Source organism: Natator depressus, chromosome 16 (assembly GCF_965152275.1).
Source record: "Natator depressus isolate rNatDep1 chromosome 16, rNatDep2.hap1, whole genome shotgun sequence".
Classification (NCBI taxonomy): Eukaryota; Metazoa; Chordata; order Testudines; family Cheloniidae; genus Natator; species Natator depressus.
The window spans coordinates 26138534-26161729 of NC_134249.1; the positions used below are offsets into that span (position 1 = coordinate 26138534).

The following is a 23196-nucleotide window of genomic DNA, read 5'->3' on the forward strand; positions in this document are numbered from 1 at the left end:
CCGGTCATCGCAAACCCAGCTATCTATGTTTCTGATGATCAAACCCGCCATAACTATTACCTGTCTCTTCCTGATAACTGGAGTTCCCTCCCCCGGAGAGGTATCCTCAGTGCAAGAGGATATCACAACATCATCTGGAAGGAGGGGCCCACCTATGGGATTGTTTCCCTCTGCTCCAGTTAGATGTTCTCCTTCTCTGGGCCTTTCATCCTCCTCAACAGCACAGAGGCTGTCAGACCAGGGGTGGGACTGTTCTACTGTGTCCCGGAAAGTCTCATCTATGTACCTCTCTGTCTCCCTTAGCTCCTCCAGGTCAGCCACCCTGGCCTCCAAAGCCCGTACACGTCCCTGAGGGCCAGGAGCTCCTTGCACCGAATGCATACATACGCCATCTTCCCATAGGGCAGGTAATCATACATGCTGCATTGGATGCAAGAAACTGGATAGCCCCTACTCTGTTATTTCCAATAATAATAATCCAAAATGTCTCATATTTGTCTCTGTTACACCTTTGAGCCTGGGAAGGTAGAAAACAAACATATTAGTAGAGGACATGTACTTCTGCTGTGTATAATTTTCTGTCTACGCTGCTACTGCGTGAATCATGAGCAAGAAAAAAAAAAGGCAGCCCCCATTGATTTGTTGTACTCCACTGTACAACTTTCTCAAATGACCAGGATGGGTGAAAGCCTTTTCTTCCCTTCATGATGCTCAGACTAACTGTGAGCTGAGGTTTAAATTGAGATCGCTGGCCCTTAGGCCGGTTGAGAGAGAGCCCAAAAAGTGGGACCCAACCAGAATTACAAGAAGCCGGGAACAGCATTGTGTTCATTTTATTTTTAAGGGGACTAGGCTCTCCTAAAGTACACTTCATTAACACACATGCACATCAGCTCTCCTGATAAAGGCCTTAAAACGTGACCTCTAACTGAAAATTATTCGGCGTTGACCACCACCACGGCCCCCCAGGCCAGCCGGAGCAACCTGGTCGGAGCAGCCGGCGAGGCGGCAGGTAGCTCCCGCCCCAGCGTGTCAGTGCCCGAGCCCGGGGCAGGAGCCACTTCCGACGGGGCTTCAGCGGGGCGCGGCTGGCTGCAAACGCCCCCCCCTCGACGGGCTCGCGCCGGGGCTGCCCGGAGGCGCCGCGGAGCCCCACGCCCGCGGCCGGCAGCCGCGCAGGTGTGAGCGGGGCAGGGCGCGCCCATTTCCGCCCGTGCGCGGCGGCCGCGCCGGCCCAGGGGCCGCGTGAAGCACCCGCGGGGCAGCGTCCGCGGCAGCGGCACCCGGGGCGCCCTCGCCCTGCAGCGCCGGCGACGTTATCGGGCCGCTCGCGGGTCTGGGCAGCGGGCGGGACCCAGGCGGCCCCGCGGCCGGGCCTCGGCCTCGCGGGGGTAGGGCGGGGCCGCGGCCGGCGCGTGAAGGGGGCGGCCGCGGGGGCGGGACTCGGCCCGCTTCGAAGGGAAACGCCGGGCCGCGCCCCGCCCTTCGGCCGGGGGAGCCGCCGGCCCTCGCCCGCCTCGGTCTGCGGGTGACCCGGAAGTGCTGCTGCTCAGGAACCACTTCCGGGTGCAACTAGCTGTGGGAGCGGGCGGGAAGCGGCGCTGAGAGGGAGCGGGCCGGGCCGGGCCGGGCACCCGCCATGTGAGAGACCTCGAGACCCCCAGGTGAGGAGCCGCCGGCGGCGGGCGCGGGGCCCGAGGGCCTGGGGCCGGCCGCGTTCCCTCTCCCCCGGAGCCGCAGCCCCCGCGGCGGGAGCCCAGGCCTCCCCAGGCGCGCGGGGTCCCGGTGCAGTCCCCCGGGCAGGGCGCTCCCCTGGGGCGGAGGGCGGCCGGGCGCGGACTGCTCTCCCCGCGGCCCCTCACGGGGCACTGCCGCCGCCGCCTTCTGGTCGTGGCCGCTGCCCCTCGCCTGGGGCCCGCCCGCCGCGGGGCTGCTTCGGGCGCGGCGGATGGGCAGCATCGCGGGCTCTGGCTGCGCGGTCCTGCCCCGGGGCGGGCTCGCTGGCTGCTTTGCCCCGTTCCCCGCCACCTTGCCGGGCACCGATACTGCCGCCCGCCGCGGGAGGGGCCCGAGCCTCCGGAAATCGACATGGGAACTGCGGGCGCGGGCCGCCCGGCGAGCACCAGATCGGAGCCCTCGGTGAGAAACTGTCCGGTTCATGGTGCTGCGCCGTGGGGCCCGAGCTGCCCGCCCCCGGGGCTGCTGGTGCGCTGGGCGCGCGCTCCGTGCCCGAGCCTGCTCGGGACGCGCCCGCCTCTAACGTAAATGATCCGTTCAGCTTAATTTTGTCCTGTAAATGGGGAGGCGGTGGCTTGTAAATATTGAAGCTTTCTGCAAAGCTAATATTTTCATATGGAGCCCTCCGACTACAACAAGAATATTTTATGCTGGCTGGTATAGAACTGCTTATGCTTAAGGGTAGACAGACAGACAGACAGACTATAAACATTTCTTTTGAAGAGTTTAAGCCTATAGTTAATTTTCAGCCTAGATAGACGTTTGTTATTCCCTTTGGGAAAAAAATGTCTAAAGCAGTTTTAAAAACCTTCCATTATGCATACATTAGTTTATTGCAGGAACACAGAGAAAAATAAGAGGGGTAGTCTGGACCTGTAAAAGCGGCAAGGAGTCCTGTGGCACCTTATAGACTAACAGATGTATTGGAGCATACAGGCATCCGACGAGGTGGGTAGTCACCCACGAAAGCTTATGCTCCAATACGTCTGTTAGTCTATAAAGTGCCACAGGACTCTTTGCCGCTTTTAGAGAAAAATAAGCTTGCTGGGTTTGAATTTATTTTTAAAGCCCCCTTTCTCCCTCTCCCCTCCAAACTTGGAGAGCAATCTGTAATAAAATAAAAACGACTAGATTTTAAAGGTGAGGAAAGGAGGTCATGACTACTTAGTTAAAAATAGCTACAGTACAATGCATTGCAAAGTAGAGAGACATTGTTGCGGACATGGTTGTGGCTGAAAGTGTCAGGGGTTGGGTAGCTGCCTGAGATCAGGAAGCGTCCGCACTTTGCCATCCCTTTTTCCCCTTAATGACAGCTGTAGAGTGGCCAGTATACAGGTCTTGTGGAGACTGTTGAATAATAATAAAAAACATCCAATTAGAAGAAAGTGGTGTAACAAGGGAGAGATGGAGAGTACTGACATGGAAAGTACAGATGGATGTCATGTTCTTTTAATGTACTGTAGCGATGATTTTGTTATCATACCTAAATAGATGGCTAACTTCATTAATTTTCATTGCTTTAAAACGCTATTACATCAAGAAAATAATGACTGATGTCTGATTATCTAAAATGTAAAAAGTTATTAGCTGTACGTGAGAAATTAGAAAACCAGCCGAACATGTCACTGACATTAATTACATATTCTTCATCTGTAGTAATAGCATAAAATATTAAAAATAATTTATTTCACAGTTTAGCTTTGACAAAGTAAAGGATGTGTATTTTCCAAAACAGATTGTGCTAACAGAATTGTCTCCCATGTTGCAAGTGGCTTGTTGAAACATTTGGTTTCTCAAATTTGGACAAAAGGTTGCGATAATTGTGATTTAGGAACCATTAAATACTTGTCCATAAATGGTGAAAATGGAAATGTTGGTGTCTGCATAAGTGTTCAGATATGTGCACAAAATGAAGACTACACAGATGGTTACTTGTTAAATATCTTGCTGATTTCAAAGCACATTTATGGTTCTGAAGCATACGTTGTACTTGTCTGGCACCTAACCTTTGTGTACAGAGCTTCTTTACTTCCAGCCTTTCACTGATATGGTTATTGCTGTTGTTGGAATTAGATGTGTACATATATCTATGTTTACATGTAAACTGACTTCTTGAGCTAAAATCGGACGACCTGAAACTTGAATTGATCATGAAAACTTTGTTGTCTCCTGGTCTTTGAATCTTTACCTGTTTATTTTCACTCTAATCATTTTTATATGAGCCAGCAGTGCACATAGCGGTAATAAGGGGGAAAGCAGTCCTCATGTTTTTGTTTCAGAAGTACTTTCTCTGTTGTAATATTGCTCAAAGAAGAAGTCTTAAATTTTTCTATATTTCTAGTGTCCCAATTGCTATGTCTAGATGCCACACTATTCTCAGTGCATTGCAAAGTATAGTGCGTTTGTAATCTAATAATTTACTAGTTTAATAACTAAAAGCACTCGTCTTTAAAATTACACTATTAACGTTTTTAACCAACCGCTTAAATTACTATTGCTGGTGGGGATTTTTTTCAACAGAACTCAATTTTTCAAAAATTTAGCTGGAAAATGCTGATTTGTCAAACTGAAACTTTTCATGGAAATTATTGGTTTTGGTAAAACTTTCATTGGGAAGGTTTCTTACACCAGAAATTCTATGCTGGATTTAAGAGGGAACTGCCCTAAAATAGCCAATAACCCAATGATTAGGGCACTCACCTAGGATGTGGAAGAACCAGGTTCATGTCCCTGCTGTGCCTGATGATTTGGAACAGGAATTTGGACCTAATCACTGGATTATAGTGACTCTGTTGGACCTAATGAATAGTTAATTTATGCAAATTAGAACAGCTCCAATGTGAGAGAACAAGAGAGAGCCCCAAAATGGCTATAGCTCTGTTGGGAGGCCACTTGTCTGGGATTTGAGAGACCTAGGATCAAATCCCTGTACTAAAAGGTTGTTACAGCGAAGAGAACACTAACCAGGGACATGGATCTGTGTGTCCAGCGTCTCACTGAGCTGTTGACTATTGGGGTGAGTCTCATGTTTTATCAGGAAAAAATTTGAAAGGTCTTGGTTTCATCTTAATGTGGAATGGAAACAATGTAAAAGCTAAATCTGTTTTGCAAAATGGAATTCTTGTTTTTTGGCTAGCCATAAAAATTACATATTATTGCTCCTCTGATAGAGGGCTTACCACCAAAGTGTTGGAGCTGTTCTGAATGTGTGTGATGAGGACACATTCACATTGGCTCTCTCTACTATTTCCCTTTTTAGTTCCTATTGGGCAAAAGATTGAAATTTATAATCTTCAATACCCTGCCTGCGCACAAAAATGGAGGGACTGGATACTGCAGCATTTCCTACGCCTGGTATTCTGTCAGCTCCTTTTTCTCAGGAGCTGGGATTTGGAGTTTTTTTGGGAAATAGGGGAGAGGCATGATTTGAATTGTTGCCCAGTTATTTTTAATAGCCTTACAATTACAAGAGACGCTATGGTTCCATCTGTCCTAAACAAAAGTATGTTAATTTACTGATCCCAGGAGAGAACTTTCAAAACCACAACACACGCACAAATTTTATTTCAGGTAGCCCTCTCAGTTACATGTACATCAAAAACCATGAAAGTATAACTTTTGACCCCCTGCCAAGTGGAATTTTAGTTCATTGTCTTGGTGCCTTGTGTTGTGGGAAGCTTAAGGGGTCTGTATTGTGTGACCCGTACACCTTTCTTAACAATTGAAAGAAAATATTTGGCATCTTTTGACTTCTGTATTTGGTTTTGGGACATGGGATTTTTCCCCCCAGTTATGTCAAGAAAGGATGCTTAATCAAATTTGTTATGAAATACATCACAAACTTCTATATTCCTCCAGTTTTAAGAGACTGGATCTCCTTAATGTTGGAAGTGCAGTATTGTCATATTATTACAGATGATGTGCTTTTGAATAAGTGGCAAAGAGTCCTGTGGCACCTTATAGACTAACAGACGTATTGGAGCATAAGCTTTCGTGGGTGAATACCCACTTCATTGGATGCATGTAGTGGAAATTTTCAGAGGCAGGTATAAATATGCAAGTCCTTTTGAATGACATTAATCCAAGTCCGTTTCTGCCTATTTGTGTGGTTGATGAGATAGCAATTAAAGGTACTGTATCTCTCTCTAAAAAGTTCAGGGAATATCCTGGAGTCATAACCAGTGTTCCCCCGACAGTATGTGGCATTCCTGCATCCAAGGAGCATGAGGAATTTTTATGTGCATGACAGCTCTTGGTTTGCCAGTATCTAATACAGTACAATATAAAGTGCTTTGATGTTACCTTTAAATACAAAAGATACATAGAAAAACTACATTCTGTGCTATAGAGAAAGTGTAAACAAAATGAAGCTTTAGTGCAACAGTAAAAAGTGCAGAATGTTACTGAACTAAATTGCAACATTTTTCAGTAGTGCTGTGGTATCTTTCTGGCCCAAGGGGCTAACTCCAGATCCTGTTGACTTTCTTAGTGACTCACAATAAATTGTTACTTGTACTGAGATCAGAATTCTACATTTGTGTACTCTGGTTTTTGTACCCGTACTTTGCAACTTGCCAAGGCCCAAATAGGAGAGATTCAAAATGAAGGATACAAATAAATTCATGCAGAAATTGTTGTGGGATTTACTCCTTTAGGGTAAATTAACGATTTATTTAACTTTGGTTTAATGATTCTTTATTTCTGACATAAATAATTTAAAAAAATAAGTAATGGGGCACCAGGTTTGTGCAGAATGAAAGTAACTCTGAGACAAAAATGATTGATTTTTTCCCTTGAAATGAGGGACAGTTATGAGGTGTGTCTGTACCAATAATATCCCATACCAGGCATTCTCTCTGAAGTAAAATGGATCAATTATTTTCTCTGCTAATGATGCCAAAGTCTCAAAAAACAAACAAAACTACCCTATATTTAAGAGTCCATAATTATCCCACAAGTGGTATGTGTCCCCTTTAGATTATCGTTTAAAAATTGACTCTTGCACAGCTTTAACTTCCAGGATACAGATTTTATAATACAATGAACTGAAACACTGATTACTAGGGAATCATTCTTTAATATATGGCAGGGGTTCCCAAACTTGGTTTGCAGCTTTTTCAGGGTAAGCCCCTGGCAGGCTGCAAGATGCTTTGTTTACCTGAGGGTCCATGGGTACGGCTGCTTGCAGCTCCCAGTGGCTGCGGTTCGCCGTTCCCGGCCAATGGGAGCTGTGGGAAGTGGTGGCGGGCCATGCCACTGCTTCCCGCAGCTCCCATTGGCCGGGAACGGCGAACCGTGGCCACTGGGAGCTGCGAGCGGCCGTACCCACGGATGCTCAGGTAAAGTGTCTTGCGGCCCGCCAGGGGCTTACCCTGAACAAGCCGCAAACCAAGTTTGGGAACCCCAATATATGGTGATTTAAACCAGGGTATTGAGGCATTTTTTGTTGGCCTCAGTACAATTTTTTAAAAATTTCTTTGCCTTCTTATTGCCTTGTCTCCTGAAACCTCTTTGGAAGTTTCAGTTGACAAAGTTTGACACACATTGGTAAATATGAAGCGTAATAGAGAACTTTTGAGTAGACAGGTGATCTGCTGCCCGGTTACCTGTTTCTCAACTTGGCCATTCAGACATTATGATTTCAGCAGGTTTTTGATTACCTCAGCACTCCTTTGCCTTCATGCACAGCAATTCTTAAATGTTAGACCTCCTGTATGCAATGTACAGTAAAACTTCTCATATTATGCTAGACCTCTAGACAAATATAATCAATACACTAAGATTAATATTTTGTAACAGTTTATCTGTTCCGGTAAGCTTAAAAAGGTGTTCTGAAAAAAGTGTTCTAATCATTCTTCTTTTTCTTCTATGATTTACAACGAAGGAATAATATAGGTGTGGGGTGAAGCTGCAGTATATGAACTGCATAGGGAAATATGTATGGGGGTGTGTGTGGGTGTGCGTTTATATATAGATACAGATATCCCTTATAGAATTTGTTTTATGTGCATGGGTCTAAAGTAGCCAAGACCTTATTCTGAACATATGTTAATTGTATGAATCTTCTGGAAAAGTCCCTTTTATTTAGTGAAATAGGTTTTGAAATATATATAATCAATATATTCCACTTACTTCATTTGAATTAAATAGAAACAAACTACAGTTTTTAGTGCTTTTTGAAAGACTAAAGACAAAAGATTTCCAGGGAAATGGCAGCTTAAACCTAGGAATGGCTGAACAGTGGGCAATACTCTATATTTTTAGTATACTTAATATAAAGTGAAGTACAAGTGCTTGTGGTTAAATACAACAATCGAAGTTATTTTTGGCCTGTAAGAAGCTGTCTTCTCCAGGAAGATCAGTACTTAATAAAAAGCTATTTGTTTACTAACTGCAGAAGAACCACTGTCGAAAGACAGGATACTGGGCTAGATGGACCATTGGTCTGACCAATATGGCTTTCTCATGTTCTTACAAGATTGAGGGCCAGATTCATTGACACAGCAAACACACTTTGTGTCACACTGTTAGCAGATTCTCTCCATAAAGCCAGTGTATAAGGGGCTGGGAGGATCACCCCAGTGCAAGGTGGGGAATCCTTCAGTGGAATAGAGCTGGCATAGAGGCTCCTACACAATCCTGCTCTCCAGGACGGACATAAAAAAAAATGTGACTGAAGAAAAGGGGACCTAGTAGGGGGCCCTATACTGCACCAATATCTGGCGGCAATTTCAACTGCTTTGCCCTTTTAGTAGCTGGCATAAATTAAAACAGCCTCTAGGCAGCTCTAACCTGGTGAATGCCCACAGCAGCTGCAAGATTGGAGGAACGCAAAGGTGAGCTTTAAGCTAATTTTCCAGTCCAGCTGTAGTTGAGGATCTGGCTCTAAAACTTTCAGCACTGATCGTAGTGCTCAAAGTGTCATCTTTCTAAGTGAAAAACACTTAAAAGTCCTCATAAGTGATAGTAGTGGTGCATAAGATGTCAGATTGCACAAAAAAGTTCTCTCAGATTCTAACAAATTAGTGGAGTAAGCACTCAAATCTTTTAAAGTTAAGATGAGGTCTTCATGAATATCCATTACAGCATACTATTTTCTTTCAGCTTTCTCCTGTACTTCGGTCAGAATCAGAATGCTGTAGCCAATCTCAGTGTTAGCATTTTTTTTTTCTTCAAAACAAAGTATGAGGTTACAGTTGATGATAGTTCAGTCTAAATTTTGATTGGGACTGAAAGAGAAATACTTAGAAAACTTATTTTTGCACTTCTGTTACAGCAGTAACCACATGTTTTAATGTTTTTGTCTATGGTTATATTAATGATGATGGGACAGGACTTTGGCTTCCATACATTTAAATACGTGAGTACAGCTCATATGATTCCCAAACAGTTTTAACAGACAGGTATGTATCAGCAAATGAATGAAACTAAACAGGTGCAGACTTAAAAGCAGAAATTAAATATGAGCTTGGCACGTGTGTGGCTCCATATAGTAGTTACTCAATGCTTTCCTGCTGTTACCATTATAGGCATGGAAATTCAATACCAAGTATATTACATCACTTTCTATTGATTTCACTATTTTAAATTGAAAAATGAGATTTGGGGGGGGGGGGGGTAGACCTTGCTGTTTGTATGTTAGTTTAAGAAACTACTCTTATCTGAAGTAATTTTAACCTTGTCCTAAGAAGTAGGGTCATGATAGATAACCAATTGAACATAAGCTCCTGGTGCACTCAAGATACTATGTTGGTGGATGGCAATACAGAACCATAAGGTAAGGCAATGTGACACATTAGCTAAGAGGGCAAATGTGATCCTTGAACATATAAGAAGGGGAATAGCAAGTAGGAGTAAGGAAGTGGTGTCACCTCTGTTTACAGCATAAGTGAGACATTACTGGAACACTCTGTTCAGTTCTGGTGTCCGTGCTTCAAAAACAATGTTAAAATTTGAAAGGGTTCAGAAAAGCTATAGAATAATTATTCAAGGTCTGGAAAACATACCTTATAGTGAGAGACTTAAGAAGCTTCATCTATTAATCTTATTCAGGAGGTTAACTGGTGACTTGATCAGCCTGCAAGTATCTACATGGAGGAAAATATTTGATAGTAGATACCACTTTAACAAAACCCAAGGTTAGAAGCTCCAGATAGACAAATTAAGCCTAGAAAGGGAGTGCACTTCTTTTCAGTGAGGGTAATTAAGCATTGGAACAACTTACCTTGGTGTATGGTGGATTCTCCGTCACTTGAGGCCTTTAAATCAAGGCTGAATATCTTTAAACGACATGCTGCAGCTCAACAAGGAATTATGGTCTTGATGTATAAATTACTGGTGAAGTGGTTCAGTCTGTATTATGCAGGTCAGACTAGATGATCACAATGGTCCCTTGTGGCCTCAAAAATCTATGAATATTTTGTTTTAGTTCCTTGAACTACATGGCAGTGGCAATATGGCCAGGACTACAGTTAAGTCTCTTGCCAGTATAGCAATGTCAGATAGTGGTGTATAGTGTCAAAAGCCCTAGTGTAGATGGCAATCTACTGGCAAAAGAGTGGTTTTGCCGGTGTAGCTTATTTTGTTCAGGGCACTGGTATAAGTTGAGTCTCTCCCCTAGGAGAGTTTGCCATCATAGCAATAATAGCAAACCTTTTCTAGTGAAGACCTGACATACTCCTTGCACTGTATTATATATAATTAATACACAAGACTATACCTAAAATAGTTTTCTAAATTATTTTAAATGGATATTTCAGACTTCCCTCCTACATTTTGATGGCGTACATGTTTTTCTGAAATGTAGTAAGGTTGTAGTAAGGTAGTAAATATTTCACCATCTAAAATTCAATATTATAGAAATTCTCAAAGATTTTAGCATTATTTGTCCCTATTGGAATATCTCCATTCACTGACTGGGATTCTTCTTTCCAGGAATTCCATGTCATTAGTACAGCTTTTTACTTTCCAGTAAAGACCAAGCTTGCTGCAAAGTAGAATTTCGTTAGTTAGTGAAAAGTCATTTTTTCAGACCCATTTTGTCAATTTTATTATGCAAAGTAGAAGCATTATCTTTGCAACTTTTTTGGCATAGACAATTTTTTTTTAGTGATTTAGTACTTACTGTAATTGGATGTTGTCACAGGGTAGATTATGGGGGAAACAAAATGGGGATTCAACAGCTCAAGTGGCTTACTATCTTGTGTCAGTATAGTGGTGCTGGCTTCCAGGGCAGCGGGGTCCAGTGGCTAGAGTCTGTTTATTCGCTCATCTAGTTCAAGGCCATGTGGCCCAATGGCCAGAGTCAGTAGAGATGTCCTTCTGCCCAGGGCAGTGTGGCCCAGCGGCCAAGGTCAATAAAGCTGTCCTTTGACAGTAAAGCCCACCACTTCAGGGGGGTGACTGCAGCCGGTGGTGGGTGCAGTTGGGGTAGGGGGATCCAGGCTACCCTTCTCCACCAGGCCCCAACCCAGGCCCCAAGGAACCAGTAGTTTTGTGATTAGTCTTGGTCTCTCATTGCTATAGTCCTGATCCCTGGGTCACTTCCTACCCTGACTTCCAGTAACCGCAATCTCACAGCCTCAGCAGTCTCTCCTCCGTCGGTCTCAGCAGTCAGCTCGGTGTTCACCTGGCAGCTTCCTGGTAGGAGCCTGCAAGACACATCCAGTCTCCTCTGTGGTCAGCCCAGACTAACCTGAGCTATTCCCTTTTACACTCTGGTTCCAGTCTGAGCATGCCAAGCAAGGGCGAGAGGGCATGGCTTCTTCAGCCCACAGAGTGTGGTTAACCCATCTGGAACCAATACAGGGTAGGTACGCCCTGTTCCAGATGTGGTGATTGTACTCTCTTGTTACAATTTTTAAGTCTTTTGTTAATTGAACGTATTTTAAAAATTAAGCAGGAAATTTAATGGAGGAAGTTATATATATTAGGGTTGTTAAGTGATTAAAAAGATTAATCGTGCACTTAATCGTGCTGTTAATGATAGAATACGATTTATATACATATTTTTTGATGTTTTCCACATTTTCAAATATATTGATTTCAATTACAACACAGAATAGAGTGTACAATTCTCACTTTATATTTTTATTACAAATATTTGCACTGTAAAGGTAAAAGAAATAGTATTTTTCGATTCACTTAATACAAATACTGTAGTGCAATCTCTTTATCACGAAAGTTGAACTTGCAAATGTAGAATTATGTACAAAAAATAACTGCATTCAAAAATAAAACAATGTAAAACTTTAGAGCCTACAAGTCCACTCAGTCCTACTTCTTGTTAAGCCAATCATTCAGACAAACAAGTTTGTTTTCATTTGCAGGAGATAACTCTGCCCGCTTCTTGTGTACAATGTCACCTGAAAGTGAGAACAGGCATTCTCAGAGCACTGTTGTAGCTGGCGTTGCAAGATATTTAAGTGCCAGATTCGCTAAAGATTCATATGTCCCTTTATGCTTTAACCACCATTCCACAGGACATGCATCCATGCTGATGATGGGTTCTGCTCGATAATGATCCAAAGCAGTGCAGACCAACGCATGTTCATTTTCATCATCTGAGTCAGATGTCACCAGCAGAAGGTTGATTTTCTTTTTTGGTGGTTTGGGTTCTGTAGTTTTTGCATCGGAGTGTTGCTCTTTTGAGACTTCTGAAAGCATGCTCCACACCTCATCTCTCAGATTTTGGAAGGTACTTCAGATTCTTAAACCTCAGGTTGAGTGCAGTAGCTATCTTTAGAAATCTCACATTGGTACCTTCTTTGCGTTTTATCAGATCTGCCGTGAAAGTGTTCTTAAAACAAACAATATGCTGGGTCATCATCCGAGACTGCTATAACATGAAATATATGGCAGAATGCAGGTAAAACACAGAGGAGGAGACATACAATTCTCCCCCAAGGAGTTCAGTCACAAATTTAATTAACACATTATTTTTTTAATGAGCGTCATCAGCATGGAAGCATGTCCTCTAGAATGGTGGACAAAGCATGAAGGGGCATATGAATGTTTAGCATATCGGCATGTAAATATAGGGAGTCCTCGGACGCCACTTACGACACTTTTCAATTCACTGCCCGTTTCTCCCCTACGATGCTTGTTTCAACCTTATGATGAAATCCGGCAGGGAGAACAGCACACATAATGTGCTGAGCTTCAGCCAATCACTGATTTCACTGTTCAAGCTTTCTGATTGGCTGAGCCCGGGACTGGGAGCCAATGAAAAACAAGTGGCAAGGCTACCCGGCAACAAGCTACCATGGCCATGGAAGCTGATCAGACAAGCGACTGCAAGGGACCCCCTTCCAGCTCCATTCGTTATAACGCGACCACAAAGCTATTTACAAGCAACTCTTTAAAAAACAAGCCCAATTCTGAGTTAGTATGTTGCTGACATTCTGAGAGCTGCCTGCCTTGCTGCCTGTCTGCCTCCCTGGCCGTCTGCCCAGCCTGTCTCCCTGTTCAAAAAGTTCTGGAAGGTCAAAGCATATGTGATTTTATATGTTTATTTGAATGCTGTTTACCGAATAAATACAGTAATGTTGCTACATACAGACTAACACGGCTGCTTCTCTAAAATTAGTCATCTATAATTCATTTAGTACAAAAATCTGGTTTATTGTGGTGAAAATAGTGTATCAAGCCTTGGTTAAGGAGCCAATCTCCCATTTATAGCATTGATTCCTATGGGAAAAGCGGTTTCGACTTACAACACAATTCTGAGGAACAAATTGTGTCATAAGTCTGAGGACTCCCTGTACCTTGCAATACCGGCTACAAAAGTGCCATGCGAACATCTGTTCTCACTTCCAGGTGACATTGTAAATAAGAAGCAGGCAGCATTATCTCCCATAAATGTAAACAAACTTGTTTCTCTTAGTGATTGGCTGAATAAGAAGTAGGACTGAGTGGACTTGTAGGCGCTAAAGTTTTACATTGTTTTGGTTTTGAGTGTTATGTAACAAAAAAATTCTACATTTGTAAATTGCACTTTCATGATAAAGAGATTGCACTACGGTATTTGAATGAGGTGAATTGAAAAATACTATTTCTTTTGTTTATCATTTTTACAGTGCAAATATTTGTAATAAAATAATATAAAGTAAGCACTGTGGACTTTGTATTCTGTGTTGTAATTGAAATCAATATATTTGAAAATGTAGAAAAACATCAAAAATATTTAATAAATTTCAATTGGTATTCTATTGTTTAACAGTGCGATTAAAACTGCTATTAATTTTTTATCACAATTAATTTTTTTGAATTAATCCTGTGAATTAACTGTGATTGATAGACAGCCTTAATATATATCATTTAAATATCAGCACCTATTATGAAATCACTATGATTATATGCAGTAATTGTCTCAGCAAATCAGACTGTCTCAAATAAAATATTGGATCTGACTCATCAGGAAACAAATTATTATGCAAAACATGTTTCCTGTCCTTTGCTGCTGTTAGTCCAACCCACTCATTCTGATTGTGCAAGATTTTATAGTAAAAGTGATTCACTTCCCCAGAGATCTGCCATACTCCCTAGAGTGATCTCTTTTGTTCCTCTCCCTCACAGACATTTATGTTAAGGATCAGAATTAAAGTAAAATGTTTAAGCTATTTTTTCAGTCTGTGTACAGACTCAGGAAGGTAGCAGTGTAGTAAGTGTATCAGTTTGTGCATGGGAAGTGATCTCAGAAAACAAAAGGGCTAAAAACTTCTTAAAATCAAAACCTTAAATTTTTCAGAAAACATTGGAATCAACACAGTGACCCTTTTCAGACTGGTTGTTTAATGATTGGAAGTATAGGCCAACATAGAAAAACTGCAAATAAACAGGTAAAAAGTTACCCTTGTGCCAGTAGCTTAGTTCCTCCCCCCCCCCCCCCCCCCCCGTTTCTTGCTGGTACATGGTGCTGGAGAACCATGGTAGGTATATCAGAATTGTTAAATATGCCTTACATTATTAATAAACTTTAGTTTCCTAAATCTGTGTAGCAGGCCTTACAGAGTCACTGCTAGACAAATGGAGTAGGAAAACATCATACTATAATTCTGAAGTGATCTTAACTTCCAACTAAGCAGGGGTTGGGATCACTTTAAAAGAAAGAGGAAAAACAATGAACTGCATTTTCGTTGAATGCTGTTATATTTGATTTCAGATGTTGCTTGCCCTGCTGTCTTGATTTAGAGAAGTGCTGGCACCTGTGAAGATGATTGTGTAGCAGGGTTAAGTGGAGGATGGCACCTAGACATAGCAGAGAAATCCTGTGTTGCTTCTAGCAGGTTTTACTTTGCTGTCTACTCTTGGTAGGTGTTAAGGTTTTTTAGGAGAGTTAATTAGCTGTTGTGTAATTTAAATTAGATTCCATATCTTTCATATATCTCATCACAGCACATAACTTAAGATATAAACAGAAGGTAGATCCAGTGGTATGTTAAAGTATCTTGATTTGATGTGTTCTGTGTGAAGCCAATAAGCAGTACTGACCTTGGGATTCCAGTTTTCCTGCTAGAGAAACCAGGGGCAGTGGATGTGTAATGTATTTAGACTTCAGAAGAAATAACTAAAGCAATTTTAATGCTGTGGACATCTGATCAATGACGGTATTGGAATCAGAAAGTGGTGTATGCTGTGAAAGCTGTTGAAGGGAGGGGATTACTGGTTAAATAGATGTTTCTCCTTTTGTGTGCCCCTCCCCCCCCCCAGTTGTATCTCTAGCAAAAAATTGCAGAAATGCCTTTCTGTTTAGTTTTTGTACTTTGAAACTTACTTTTTTCCATGGAGCCTCTTCGAACAACACTTCCAGACACATGTTGAGAATGTTTGGGGGAAGTTTTTTGACTTTCTAGATAGTTGCTCCTTTGCATTGTTGTTGCTACTCAAGATCTATAAATGGGATTAGAAGAGAACAGTTAATATCCCAATAAAATCTGAAATGTCTCGACAAAAAATCTGATCACAAGAAGTAAACAATTTGTAGGCTTTTGGTTTTCTTTAACAAACTCTAGAAGACTCTGTTGCACTTTATGAAATAAGTGTTTCAGAAAAATTACTTTGATGGCTGAATCATTGGTGGGCATAGTGGGAAGCAGCACGCACTTGAGAGGTTATGACTCCTGCTGGCAGCTTAATATTAATCAGGTTCCTTAATCTTGTTCTACCATTCCTGCCAGATACTGATATTATAACAGGGATGCCATTTGGGTAGGGCAGGGTTGGCAGTGCCATCCCCCACACACCATGCTTCATACTGTGTGTGAACAGTTCAGGCTCCAGGCCCAGAGACTGTGCACTCCCTGAAATTCTCCGTGGCAAGAGCCCTGTGGGCATCCTGGAGTCTTCACTCCCTAACCTACCTGGCATAGCCCCAGGGACCTGCCTGTCTCACTGCAGCTCTGTTCTAACCTCATCCATTGACATGCTCCTTTGCCCCAGTGCTCGAGGATGGCAGCTGTGATTGGCGAAGGGGGCTGGAAGTGTTGGTCGCTATAGAAGCGATGAAGCAGGAGATTTGACATGGCTCTTCTGTCATGTGAGGAGCAGAAAATGCACAGTTCAATGGATGTAGGTGGGACTCCATTGTAGATGTCTGATGGTATATAGGTGGGACTTGCTGTCATGGGATACCGTGGTTCTGAGGAGCCCAATCTCCTCCATAAGCAAAGTGAACATCCCCTTTTTCTCCCCTCCCCCTCTCCTGGCTTACAGAGCATGACTGGTACCAGCTCCTCCTGTGCCGAATTGCCCTGTGTCCACCCCAGCCCAGCTTCAGAATCTGTTTTTCCTAGGATGAATATAGTGAGGTATCTCCCCTTGAAGCTGTGATTGGCACTGACTGATTATGGATTTTGACATTTATCCTTCATAATTTTTAGAGCTTCCAGGACCCCCATTAGAAGTTGTCCTTTCCACCCCAATTGGAATGTGGAATTGTGTCCCTGTATTTATAAAGCTACTTTTAGATTGGATGTGGACACTCATGAAGAACCATTGATATGTCCTGTTATATAAGAGCCACTGAATTGTAGATAGTGGAGACAATTATTCAGTGGACAAAGATGTAAGTAGGAGACAGGAAACCGCTTGTAAAAATATTCCAGGCCTTAAGATGTACCTTAGACCTTTTATTTTAACTTTAATTAATTTATTACACACAGCATACACTTTAACCATGTGTTTGCACTTATCTTTGAAATGTAAAATGTGTATAAATCCTGAGTTATATATCTTTTTGTTTTCTTTCACAGATTACGTTCTACATCAGTAGAAATGGACAGCAGCAGTTTCATTCAGTTTGATGTGCCCGAGTACAGCAACACTGTTCTGAGCCAATTAAATGAGCTTCGTCTGCAAGGGAAGCTATGTGATATAATTGTGCATATTCAGGGTCAGCCATTTAGAGCCCATAAAGCTGTTCTAGCTGCCAGTTCTCCATATTTCCGTGATCATTCAGCATTAAGCACCATGAGTGGCTTATCAATATCCGTTATTAAAAACCCTAATGTCTTTGAACAGTTACTTTCATTTTGTTACACTGGAAGGATGTCCTTGCAGCTGAAGGATGTTGTTAGTTTTCTAACTGCAGCTAGCTTTCTACAGATGCAATGCGTCATTGACAAGTGCACACAGATATTGGAGAGTATCCATTCAAAGATCAGTGTTGGTGATGTTGACTCTGTCACTGTTGGTGCTGAAGAGACTCAAGAAAGCCACAATGGAGTAAAAGATAGCAGCTACTTTGCCAATCCTGTTGAAATATCTCCTCCTTATTGCTCTCAGGTGCCACAACCAACAGCGGGTAGTGATCTAAGGATGGAAACTACTACAGGGAAGACTTTACGCAGTCGTCTGCACGAAGAAGGGCACTCAGATCGAGGAAGCAGTGGAAGTGTCTCTGAATATGAAATTCAGATTGAAGGTGATCATGAGCAAGGGGACCTGATAGTAAGGGAGAGCCAGATTGCAGAGGTGAAGGTTAAAATGGAAAAATCTGACCGGCCAAGTTGTTCTGATAGCTCCTCACTTGGCGATGATGGATACCATACTGAGATGGTTGATGGAGAGCAAGTGGTTGCAGTAAATGTAGGCTCCTATGGATCTGTATTACAACATGTTTATTCATTTTCCCATGCCTCATCCCAGGCTACTAGCATGTCAGAAACCTTTGGAAGCCTGAGCAATTCAAGTCCTTCGAGGTCCATGCTGAGTTGTTTCAGAGGAGGTCGTGCACGCCAAAAACGGGTATCCGCTGGTCACTTACATAGTGATATTCAGGGCTTAATGCAAGGGGCTGATGGTGAAACCATAGTGAGTAACACAGGATATGAAAGCAGTCCACGGGAAAGAAATGCAAGAGGTCACTGGTATCCATACAATGAGAGGTTAATTTGTATTTACTGTGGAAAGTCTTTCAACCAGAAAGGGAGCCTTGATCGACACATGCGATTACACATGGGAATTACCCCTTTTGTGTGCAAGTTTTGTGGGAAGAAATACACACGCAAGGACCAACTTGAGTATCATATTCGTGGCCACACGGATGATAAACCCTTCCGCTGTGAGATCTGTGGGAAATGTTTTCCTTTCCAAGGGACGCTAAATCAGCATTTAAGAAAAAATCACCCTGGGGTAGCAGAAGTAAGAAACAGGATAGAATCTCCAGAAAGAACAGAAGCATTTCTTGAACAGAAAATAGATAATGACACTTCAGCCTCTGAAGCTATGGATTCTAGTATGGAAATTCACACAGTGTCTAACACACCTGATTAAAATACTAAGTTCTAAGTGCAACCCAAACAGAGCACATTAATCAATGCATTTTTAAAATTTTTGCTTCTTTAATAGCCTTCAGTACAGGTATATCAGTCTCTTTTAATTTTCCTGACCTTTTGGAAATCTGGTCAAAATGGTTTCTGAAGGAAGCTATGTGATTGTCCATTGTTTCGAAGGAAGCTAGCTATTTTTCACTCTTGAAGATGCTTAAAGTATAAAGGATAGAGTATTCTGGGTGTCCAGAGGGGGAAGTAGGCTAAAATTGTTCTTTACTGGCTGATCTGGCAAGACACAAATTCCATCAGGGAAGGATATTCAAATAAGACTAGCAGCCCTGCTGGATACAGTAAGAGGGTATATTCTCCATCATTGTGCTTCCTAACTTCCATTCCCAATAATGGGGGTTATGCAGCACTATGGGGAAAGACTGTTTTCTCATCAGTCCCCTCCAGGTGCCAATGAAACTTCTTTAGTTTTTGAAATAGCTATTTTTTGGTAGCTTGCAATTTTATATATATATAAAAACTTATCTGTATAACAAACACTTTCACTTTTCCTATTCTGGTTGGGGTGAATGTAAGAGTATGTCAAAGTTAATATAATGTACAAGGCTTTCAACTCTTAAGTCTCATCTCTACCTAGGACTTAGGACTTTGCTGGGATATTTTTTTCATTTTTAGAAGAAAGTTACTTGGTTTTCATTTTATTAAAATATTACTTTGTGTCCAAAAATGAGCAAAGTGAATAACCTTGTTTAAGTATCCTTGCTTTATAGCAGATATGTAAACCAAATGCCATAAGTCTATTAAATTATGGTTGAATCGTTTGGGTTTTTGTTAGTTGTCTAGAGTACAAGCTGGACAACCTGTGGTGCTGACCTTTTTTATAGAACTTGTATTGTTATACTAGCAAACCCAAGAGTAGCATTGTGGTTTTAAATGTGTTTTTACTGGCCTCAGAATCTACCTTCATTTTGTACTGTAGAAACATACCAGGTAACTAAATCTAACTTGATCATTCTAAATGGTTGGCTAATGCTAGCTGGAAAGGGATGTTGTAGTTTAAACTACAGTACTTCCAAGCAGTATTTTATCTTGTTCCCAGAGAGCTGTTTCAGGTGCACAGTAACTTCCTACTTACAGTTCCAAGTGACGTCTCAGCCCTTGGAATTTGTACTTTTTTTTTTTTGTAAAAATACTATATGGGAATTGCGAGCAATATGTCTGTTATTATATATGTGAGTATTACAGAGTCACTATGGCTTCTCCATTATTTCAACAGTTAATGTTTTCTTCATAAAGAGACCACCAATAACAAAAACTTTAAGAATACTCTAAATCGTTTTGTATTACCAAATGTGTTTGTTTTTTGTTTTTTGGTTCTTATGTGGTGCTATGTTTACCTTTATCAACTTAGGTCAGTATAGTATAGTAAATGTGAAACCTAATGGTAACAGTGAAACAAAAGCAAAATCTGTTCAATGAGATGATAGCTTCAAAGAGACCTTAAAAACATGGCTGGCAAACATTACTGTATAAAATTCTACTTGATTGGCAGAATTAAGGAAGTACAATTCTGTTAATCATGTTTTTAAAAATACAAAAGAATGAAGCTTTATGTAGATTTGGGCGTATATTTTTTATTCAGATTCATTTTGCAATGATTGCTAATGTTCTTGTGATTATGTTGTTAAACTTTTAAAATTAAAAAAATGCTCATTTTTAGGTTACAGGAAAGCAAAAAAGGTAAGTTTGCTGGCTTGTAATGCTTTTTGGGCTCCTATAACTCAAATAACTTTGTGTGGGATTTTTAAATATTTTTCAGGCCCTTAGTCCATGAGTCCGAGGTATATTTGTGCAGTAACTTTTAAAATACACTATCTCTTAATATTGTGTCAGTATGCAATAAGGATTAATGTTACTAAATACAGCCGTACACTATAAACCCCAGCTGCTCCATAGGAGCAGTTTTAGTTAAATCGGGTACATAATCTGCCTTTTCCTCCTAAAACTGCCTAAATAAGGGATTTGTTCCTCCCTGAAGCAACAGAAGAACTCCTGTTTCCATTAATGGAAAACAGTTGTGTGCATCAAGGAGAGGCTAGATTGCTACATGTTTACCATTTAAACACGTGTTGGTGTTTCAGATAAATGTTTTTTTTTAAGTAAATGCAAACAATTGTGTTTTGATAAAATTAAGTTTGAGACACCTAGAAAAGCCAAGAAATGTAGAGTTAAGCTTGATCCTTTATCTTAAACTTGTATTGTGGTGCCTTTGGGTTGGCTTATTTCCATAGTAGTGTGAGTTGAGGGGAGTAGGGAAAGGGCTGTTAACTTTGTATTTCTTGACCTTTGTCATTGTGTCACAGTCTTAACATTATTTAAATATAGTTCTTTGTATCTATACATTTATTCAACTGGTTTGATTTTACCAAAGAGTGACTTATCCAAAATTGTCTCTGACAAAAATATACATCACTTTGATTGTACAGGTTCAGGTTCAAAACATTGCAATGGGACTGTTAAGGGGCAGGAAATCATCACTTTTTCTACAATATCATGATTCAACAGTTTGCAAGTTCCACTTGCTCCTATTCATTTTGGCATAACATTTACCCTTTCCACTGCTAGCAGTGTTAAGAATTATCAAGCCATAACACAGTACTGTAAGGTTCAGCAGTGCTTCAAAGGATGTATACATGTAGGCCAGCATAGAGCATCTTTGAATATTACATTTAAACTTATAAAGTGTGTGAATCTGGTATAAAATGAACTTCAGATCTGGCAGCAGCAATTAAATTGTGCCTTGTCACATGATGGTTTGCCAGGATTAACATTACCATGAAACATAAAACATTATCCACTTGAAGTTCATTTTACAAGTTCACCAAGACAAAATATGTAGTTATTTTAAGCAGACTTTGAAAGTACAGTACCTATTTCTGCGCTAACTTAAAACCGTACAGAACTTACACGTTTCATTTACAATAAATGCAGAAGTCAATAAAATAAGTGATGTGAAGAAATATTTGGCAGTAAAATACATCATGAAACCATATAAGGCTGGTTCATAATTGAGTCTCTTCTTGATCTACCTTTTGAATTACATAGACAAATGTGAAAACAGTGACAGTGTCCTTTCCTCTAGATGTTTAACCTATTATTACAAACTGTGAAAACAAAGAATTTTATACTGTTGCTAGTGATGGTGGTTTGTTTCAAACAGTTATTTTAGTTTTCCTAATCAGTTATCTTCCATATAATTTCTATTAAAGTTGTAAATACGTTTAGAAAATAGGTTTGTAAATACCTTAGTGTCTCAGTTTAGCTGTAGTCAACAGAGCCTCATGAATGGTTCTGCATTTTATTGCGACATAGCATAAAGGATACTGTCTGTTCACTGTTCATCAGAATATACTGTAGGCCTAAATTTATAGTTTTTTAATATTATAATCTTCCCAAGCATGAGGAAATGTTTTATGCTGAAGCCTTCAGTTTATTTCTAGCCAAAACAGTAAGGCCTGTTATAACTTTTCTTTGGGTTGAAGTATGGGAAGAATAGCAGGAATACAACCAGGGGCTGGGAAAAGATTGAGCTTGAATGAGCTTTACCATTTTTAAAGTATCTTATTCAAATCTTTTATTTTAGTTTACTGTGATTGTTTTTATTGTCATTTTCTGAAAGGGTTTCACATGAAACCATTGAAAGGGACTCAAATATGCAACACCTAATCTATTTTCCAAGGGAAATTTACCCTTGAATGGTGCTTTTAGACTGGTCAGGGTTATTTATTAAATTTTATATTTGAAAGTATTTGGGAACTGTGTAAATTCTTTATATGAATCTGTTTAGTTCATGAATTGTAAATTTCAAATACTCAGTGACTGAACCAGAAGTTCAGTAAAGTCATTCAAAATGTTCAAAGTGTATAACCATTGTGCATTTCTTACATATCTTTTAACAAGTGCCAGAATAATTATATTTAATATAGTTATAAGCCCAGTGTATTATTCACCTATCCCTACAATGAATATTGACTTAATTATGCAAGTTTACATACAAATTTTAAGCAGAGTAAGCCTGAGACCATTCTGTTCCTGTTTGTATTCAGAGGGTGTGAAGCACTGATAGCTGAGCAGGCTTGCTTATAGCTTGTATAGGCAGCTTACTGCTACAGCAGGTAAAACAAATTGCTGCCTCCCCAATTTATGTATACTATGAATTCAACCTCTGGACTCGTATTGCAAGACTTTGGTTGGATGTCTGATTAGAGGTAGAACTCACTACTTCCTTGCACAGTGTTAATAGTGTTTATTTCCCTTAACAGAAAATGGTATTTTTAAATAACTTTTATTATTTGTAGAGTTGTTTTATGATAAATATTTGAACAGTTTGAATGACTTAACTCAGTGTCATTATCTTGCAATATAAACTGGTAACCTCACAACTCCACACTTCATCACCATATGAAGTAAATGAAGCTAGCTAAGCTGATGCTGTAACAACTAACTTGCCATTAAGGATTATTTTATAGCATGGATTTTAAAATATTTATTCAAATGATATTTTACACTTGTATTCATTTTGTTTTAGATTTGTGACATGTGCTGCTTTATTTTGTTCTGAAGAATTTTTGTTTTTTGCTTGTATATTGCTTTTTTTATGGTATAAATAATAAGTCAA

At 40.7% G+C, this 23196-nt stretch overlaps 1 protein-coding gene across 1 annotated transcript; it reads left to right on the forward strand.

The window, feature by feature from the left end:
- The first annotated feature begins 1556 nt into the window (after nt 1-1556).
- ZBTB34 (zinc finger and BTB domain containing 34) lies at nt 1557-23196 on the forward strand. The gene is made up of 2 exons (XM_074973667.1): nt 1557-1664; nt 16989-23196. Exon 2 carries the CDS (start codon nt 17011-17013, stop codon nt 18508-18510), a length of 1500 nt encoding a protein of 499 aa, XP_074829768.1. The 5' UTR covers nt 1557-1664; nt 16989-17010; the 3' UTR covers nt 18511-23196.